A 7,728-nucleotide genomic window follows, 5' to 3' on the forward strand; every position below is an offset into this window, starting at 1 on the left:
CTAGAGGCCCTTCAGTGTCGCCTGGCCCACTCTGGAGAAGAAGGCAAGTTTATTTAGCCCTCCAGCCTGGTCTGTTTCCTCAGCTCTCTGGCGTATGTTTCTGACCGATCATCGCCTGTGGGCTGTCATGAACCCGGGAAGAGCCGGATTGTTTGTCCTTTCCAGAGCTCTGCTCTCCACAGGAACCCAGAAGTCAGCATTCCGCCTGACACGTCAGGTGTACCCTTCCCTTTCCTAGCTGCCCACAGAAGATGAGGGAGTGCTGATCTAATGGCACCTTGAACGAGCCATACCAAAGCTCCCTTGTACCCACCATCTGCAGGGGGCAAGTGTGGAAGAGCAAGAGAATTCCGTATTGACAGGGCCCACAACTATGCGGCAGCAGCTTTAAACAGAGTTCCATTGTCAGATTGTGTCATAGCAGGAAATCTTAGTGTTGGGTCGGAGGGCTCCGGGACTGCAGGAGGAACAATAGAAATGACGGCCTGCCATCTTCCAGGCCCCCTCCCTCCCCTTTAGTTAACCCTTGACTCTCCTGCCAAAAGAATGTATGCCCAGGTCACAGCTTCATAGGTAACCCGACACCTATGCAGGAAACAGAAGTATTAGGACCCCCCACCCCATACCCTCCGACCACCAAATACCCTAACATATATGTCTTGGCCCAATAAAAAAACCCCCTGCTGACTCCCTCCCAGTGCGACTATCCCCCACTCCCCTTTTCAGAGTTGAGGAACCTCCCCTGAAGAATCTCGTGGGGCGGTGGGAGGGGGCACCTCCTCCCCGCATGACTTTCCTGGCTACCCTTCTCCTGAGCCCTGAAACTTCGCCGGAATGCACTTTAATAAATCTTGCCTTGTGCCTACCTCGCCTGGTGTCGTGTTTATCTCGCCTATAAAACCTTACACTTAGCACATGGCAAAGGTGCTCATCAGAACCTTAGGAATCTAGCTGGGTGAAGAGAATAGCCACCCCCTATCCTAAATCAGGTCTACGGCAGTCAGAATCCACTGCCACCAATTTGGCTATTATGAACTGGTCAGATGACCAAGTTCTTGAGATAGACCTTGAGCCACAGGCCAGCATTTCTTGCAAGTGAGTCATACTGTGTGAGTACGAGTGCTTCATGGGTCAAGTGGATCTTCACTGGGCCACCTCGGACCTCCATGATGGTTTTGTTATTGGTAGGTCCAGGGAAGGATTTAGTGTCCAGTGTTTTACTGTGAGCTCGTTCACATATCACCTCCTTTGGACTTTGTGGCCAAATCGCTTTATCTGTTTCCACAGCAGAGATGCTCCTGATGGTCCAGTTCTAGGTGGTCCCATGACCCGGCCATACAGCAAGACCATTAGCAATGGCCCATGAAGCTACGTGAAAGGGACTGTTGACAAAGGTGTGAGAAGCATCTAAAAAAGAGTGTAGTCCCCCTGGGCTGGAAAACTGGGGGGGGGATGCACCTCCCCCCGGCTCCAAAGGGAACTTGGAAGAAGAAGGTCCTGTTTAGAGAGCCTCCCTGAGAGGAGTGACCCTCTGTGAAGGAACCCAGTCAGCCCTAAAGCAGCCTGACGCAACTCCAGAGTGGAGAGTGGACTTGGAGAGGCAAGGAGAAGGTACCTGACCCACAAGGGAGGCTTGTGGTTTTAGGTAGGGAGGTCATGGGAAGACAGACCTGAGGGCGTGTGGTAACTCACCAAACCCTCACAGCATGCAAGGAGGTTGATAGTGCTACTCTCCCCATTTGACAGTTGAGCAAACTGAGGTACAGCGAGGATGAACAATTAGAATTGTCTGAGAGCACACAGCTGGGAGTGGATAGAGATGGGATTTAAAGCCAGGCTGTGAGGCTCCAGAGATCCTGCTCTTAAAAAAAAAAAAATTATAAGAGAGTCATTATAAAAGGAGGGTCCAGAAAACCCATAAGACTGTGATCAACCATCAGAGATGCTATTTAGGAAGCACTAATTGACTGTATACCAGCACCAGCACCAGTGTTGGGTCCTGTTGGGGGCAGTAGACAAAGGAACAAGATGCCATCCTTGCCCCCAGAGAATTTATAATCTAGTTGGAGGATGGGGAGGGAATCCAGAAATGTGCGCAAATCAAATCCCAGCAGATCGTGAGATCATGATACTTTCTATTGCCAAACTGAAGATAAAATGTGGGAGCTCACCAAGGACAGACACTATTCCTAGCTGGGTTAGGGAAGCTCTCCAGAAGTGTAGTTTAGGAACTACTAAAGAAGTTTAATAGTTGAAAGGGGAAGATAGGGGCGCCTGGGGGGCTCAGGTGGTTGGGTGTCTGCCTTTGGCTCAGGTCATGGTCTCTGGGTTTTCAGGATCCTGGGATCGAGCCCCACATCAAGCTCCCTGCTCAGTGGGAAGCCTGCTTCTCCATCTTCCACTCCCCTTGCTTGTGTTCCCTCTCTTGCTGTGTCTCTCTGTCAAATAAATAAACTCTCTTTTAAAAAATGAGGGGGGGGGGAAGATAAGGAATTCCAGGGGAAGAAATCATGCAAGCAAAGATGTGGATGCATTTGGGGGATGACCAGCCATCTGGTTTGATTAGAGATGCTTTTAGGTGGGGCCCCAACAAGGCATTAAGCCACACCGGATCCCATGGTGAGGTAGTGATTTGCTTCTAGTTCTCCTTATGGAGAAAAGTCTTAGCTTGGTGCTAACATATCTCTCAAACACTAATAGTTACTTATCTCTCTTTTTAACCCCAAATTCCCAGGCTCAGACTTTTCCGGTGGGCAACCAAGCTCTGGTTGGAACTTTGGTAACATGGATCTGTCTTCACTGTCTGCTTCTTCTTCCTTTTTTTTTTTTTTTTGACAGTTATGTTCTATTTTAGCCAAATGATACAGCTTTTATTTATTTATTTATTTATTTATTTATTTGACAGAGAGAGAGAGAGAGAAAGATCACAAGTAGGCAGAGAGTCAGGCAGAGAGAGAGGGGGAAGCAGGCTCCCCATTGAGCAGAGAGCCCGATGCGGGGCTCGATCCCAGGACACTGAGATCATGACCTGAGCCAAAGGCAGCGGCTTAATCCACTGAGCCACCCAGGCGCCCCGATACAGCTTTTTAATGTACAGTTAGTTATGTTTATTATGACTTTTCTTTCACAGGTACATTTATTTAAGGAAACGAGTCCATTTAAAGGGACAATATTGAGTTAAACATTCAGGTGGTTCGTGGCTCTGGCAAAAATCACAAAAGGGGTACCCGATGACTGAAGTTTAGGATATTTCAGCACAAGGTATAAAGCAAATGAGGGAGAGTAAGGGGATCGGGGGCAAGCCGGGAAAAGGGGTCAGATCATGGAGGGTCTGAACACCACGGTAAGGAGTGTGGTCTTTCTTCTGTCAACCACAGCAGATGTAGGCTCAAGAATAGGCAGTGAACTTGCCCACTTGGCAGAGCTTGGCTCTGGCCTCAAGCACAGGGGAAGGGGAAGACTGGGAGCTGTGGCAGCCCAGAAGAGGCCATTATAAGACTCTAGGTGAACAGGGACAGGGCCCTGGACTAGGTTAATGTGGTCAGCCAAAAGAGAGGAGGAGCCAGGTTCTGGAGCCCCCTCAGGTTGTTCTTAGAACGTAACACAGCTGACCGAGTGAGGACGGCTTCCTTTCCAAAGGCGATTGGACTTTCAGCCTCCAATCCTGCTCTCCAGTGTGATTTACTAAGAAAATTCAATAGTCTCTGACTGGGTTTTACTGAGTAAAGGTAACATCTGAAGAGGTCAGCCCACCCCAGTCTGTCTGACCTCTTTAGGGGGAATTTGAAGTGCAGTCAGAGATGATGGAGAAAACTGAGTCATGTCTCCTTACTCTGTGTTTCCTCATGGGGAAAGTCCGCTGCCTGCTCGACCTCTTGTGATGACTCATTCTATTCCATACGATGAACATCTGATTTTCTAAGACCTTCAGCTTCATTTCACTGAACATAAGCCGTTCAAGGACCTTGTCCTGGAGGGCAAAGCAGGCGTGCAATCTCTCGACTTCTTTCGTGTTCAAGACGTGGCTGTTGGGTTTGACTTCAGGAGGCTTTGGTTTCTCTGCCTCTTCCTACACTCCCCACACCCCAAAAAAAGAAATGTTGGTTAATAGCGATTTACAAACAGCCCATTAATCAGTCCACACAAGCAGCCTTCAAGGAGAGCATCTTTGCCACATCTTGTGGTTGAGAGAGTTGGGGTCCAGTGAGGAAAGGTCCTTTTCTCAGTTTGGGAGCCCTTGAACTCCTAGGACCCATACTTGCCTTTGGTTCCTAGGAATAAATGAAATGGCCTGCTCATCTGTACCCACAGGGGACAGAAAGCACTTAACCAAGATATAGCTGTCTCCTGGAGAGTGTGTTTCTCCCAGAGTGCCTGAGAATGTTGTCAGGCCTCATAAAAATTACCACCTGCCAACTTTTCCTGTGGTCTCATGACACTGTCTGATCTCTGTCATCCTCATCTTTCTCTACGCCATTAATAATACATTTTTTTTTCCTTTTTGGAGTCAGCTACAAGTTCCTCATCGTTTAAATCATTTTAAATATTTCAGGCATGCAGGGGCACTTGGGTGGCTCAGTTAGTTAAGCATCTGCCTTCAGCTCAGGTCATCCTGGGATCGAGTCCCGCATCGGGCTCCCTGCTCAGCGGGGAGCCTGCTTCTCCCTCCCCCTCTGCCTGCTGCTACCCCTGCTTGTGTGCTGTCTCTCTCTCTCTGTGTCAAATAAATAAATAAAAATCTTTAAAAAATTAATTTCAGGGGTGCCTGGGTGGCTCAGTGGGTGAAGCCTCTGCCTTCAGCTCGAGTCATGGTCTCAGGGTCCTGGGATCAAGTCCCGCGTCGGGCTCTCTGCTTAGCAAGGAGCCTGCTTCCCTCTCTCCCTCTGCCTGCCTCTCTGCCTACTTGTGATCTCTCTCTCTCTGTCAAATAAATAAAAATAAACAATCTTTAAAAAATTAATTTCAGACATGCAAAAAAAGGTGAATATTACAGCAAATACCCACATTCCCATACCAGTATGAGGAATAAAATATGACAAATGTAACTGGAGTCCCCTGTGGGTCCTTCTCATAGAGTTCCCTCTCCCACTGAACCTCATCTCAACGGCAATCCGGAACTCAGAAGTTATTTTTCCCATATATTTCTTTACAATAGTGGTTCTCAGTGGGAAGCTCTTTTGCCTCCCCCACTGGACATTTGGCAATGTCTGACATTGTTGGTTGTCACAATAGGGGGGCCGGGAGGTGCTCTTAGCATCTGTGGGTAGAAGCTAAGGATGTCACTAAACATGGTACAATCCACAGGACAGGCCCTCACAATCAAGAATTATCTCACTCAAAATATCAAACGCCCAGAGGTGGAGAGATCCAACCTTAATATATTTTCCCTATGCACAGGCATCCACAGACAAGGCGGTGTATGGTCTCATGTGCTTTTTTATCTTTCCATAAAAGGTATAGCAATCTGCATACATTTCCACGGTCTTCCTTAAGCCGTTCTAGAGATGTGTCTATGTTCCGCCGGTATCTTTAGTTCATCTATTTAAAATTTTTCCACTTTAAAGTAATGGTTACTGTTGCCAAACCATGTTGATGTCAGACATGAAGTAGGAGAGTCTGGGATGGTCCCCCATTTTTTTTTAACAAGTTTTTTTCTCTTTGTTTTCTTTCTATTGAAGTATGACTAGTATACAGTGTATACTAATTGTTGTATACTTGGGTATACAACATGGTGATTCTATGACTGTATAAATACATTTTCCAGTGCTCATCAAGATAAGTGTACTCTTAACCCCCTCTACATATTCCATTCGTTTCCCACCTACCACCCCCCTGGCAACCACTAGTTCTTTGTTTTGTTTTGCTTTTCATCTAGGGATGGTCTCTATTTCACAGCCCAGGCAACTGACACCTTGTAAAAGAAGTGCTTTGTCCTCCATCCCCCAAGTGGGAGTTGTGGAACAGGGGCTTAGACCCAGAGCTGTGGATATTTCAGTCCTGTCCCCATTATCCTGACATCTTCCCTGTCCCCCATCCCCCACCCAGTCTAGCTGTAAATATCCCATCATCCTTAGCTGAAGCTAAGGCCCCTCTTGCTCACCTTCGGGGGCTCTGGGACAGTGGGCTTGAGTTCATGCTTGACCAGCCAGTTGCTAAGCAACAGCAGAAGGAATAGGAAGCCAAACAAGGCTGGTTTATAGCCTATCAGCCAAGCCACCAGTGCTCCTACAGTGCCAGAGGAAGCAAGTATCCCATGGAGATACCTAAAAAGAGACATTATTTCCCCCAACATTATGGCTTGGAGGCACCCAGGCCCCAAGACCCAGCCTTGGTGACCCCTCTAGGACAGTTGCCCTCCATGACAGGAGCCATGGCTGCCCCCTCCTCTGAGTCATAACCAGCTGCCCTGCTGCCGCATAACAATAATATTAACTACTCCTATGTCTTAAGCAGCCACTATGTGCCAGACTTTGACAGGCAGATTGTAAGCAACATCTCATGATGTCCTCACAACAGCCAGGTGATGTCGGCTAGAGTGATACTTCATTTATTCAACAGTACTTCTGGGCCTCGCCCCTGGGAATAAAATGGTCAGCAGCACAGAGCCCTTACCCTCATTGTGAGGGAGACTGCAAAGGAAAACTACCCAAGATCTGGAAATAAGACGAAGAGATTACTCCAAGCTTGTCTACGCAGTCATATTAGAATATTGTCCAGTTGGTCTACCTGTTGGTCATCTGATGCTTTAGGGGAAGGTAACTTTGACTGTTACCTTCTGTTTAATATCAGATAGAGTCCTGACTCTGTGAAGTCAGGTGTTACCTTTGTAAAAGTTGGATAAGTCACTCTAGCAATTACACTTTGGAATATAGTGGCTCAGTAGGTTAAGCCACTGCCTTCGGCTCGGGTCATGATCTCGGGGTCCTGGGATCGAGTCCTGCATCGGGCTCTCTGCTCAGCAGGGAGCCTGCTTCCTCCTCCTCCTCTCTCTACCTGCCTCTCTGCCTACTTGTAATCTCTCTCTGTCAAATAAATAAATAAAATCTTTAAAAAAAATAGATCTAAAATAATTGAAAGCTGGATCTTTTTCTTTCCTTTTTTTTTTAAGATTTTACTTTTTTATTTGACAGAGAGTGAGCACAAGTGGGGGTGGGGCTGGTGAGGGAGAGGGAGATGTCGTCTCTCTGCTGAGCAGAGAGTCCAATATGGGGCTTAATCCCAAGACCCTGGGATCATGACCTGAGCCCAAGGCAGAGGCCTAGCCAACTGAGCCACCCAGGCACCCCAAAATCTGGGTCTTTTTTTTTTTTAAAGATTTTGTTTATTTATTTGACGGACAGAGATCACAAGTAGGCAGAGAGGCAGACAGAGAGAGGAGGAAGCAGGCTCCCCGCTGAGCAGAGAGCCCAATGTGGGGCTCGATTCCAGGACCCTGGGATCATGATCTGAGCCGAAGGCAGAGGCTTTAACCCACTGAGCCACCCAGGCGCCCCTCAAAATCTGGGTCTTAAAGAGCTATTTGCACACCCATGTTCATAACAGCATTATTCACAATAGCTAGAAGGTAGAAGCAACCCTGAAATCCAACAACAGAAGAATGGATAAACAAAATGTGTGTGCACAGACAATGAAATTGCTCATCCTCAAAAAGGAAGGAAATCCAGAAAACCCTGAGGGGTGTTGCCATGTTCTCCTTTCCCATCCACCATCCAACGTAGAACTGCCAAG

At 47.6% G+C, this 7,728-nt stretch overlaps 1 protein-coding gene across 1 annotated transcript; it reads right to left on the minus strand.

The window, feature by feature from the left end:
• Positions 1 to 3,772: 3,772 nt before the first annotated feature.
• On the minus strand, positions 3,773 to 6,292 carry TEX46 (testis expressed 46). The gene is made up of 2 exons (XM_044236748.1): positions 6,101 to 6,292; positions 3,773 to 3,970 (listed from the first exon to the last, which is right to left on the minus strand). Exons 1-2 carry the CDS (start codon positions 6,290 to 6,292, stop codon positions 3,773 to 3,775), a joined length of 390 nt encoding a protein of 129 aa, XP_044092683.1.
• Positions 6,293 to 7,728: the final 1,436 nt, after the last annotated feature.

This window comes from Neovison vison, chromosome 2 (assembly GCF_020171115.1).
Source record: "Neovison vison isolate M4711 chromosome 2, ASM_NN_V1, whole genome shotgun sequence".
Lineage (NCBI taxonomy): Eukaryota > Metazoa > Chordata > Mammalia > Carnivora > Mustelidae > Neogale > Neogale vison.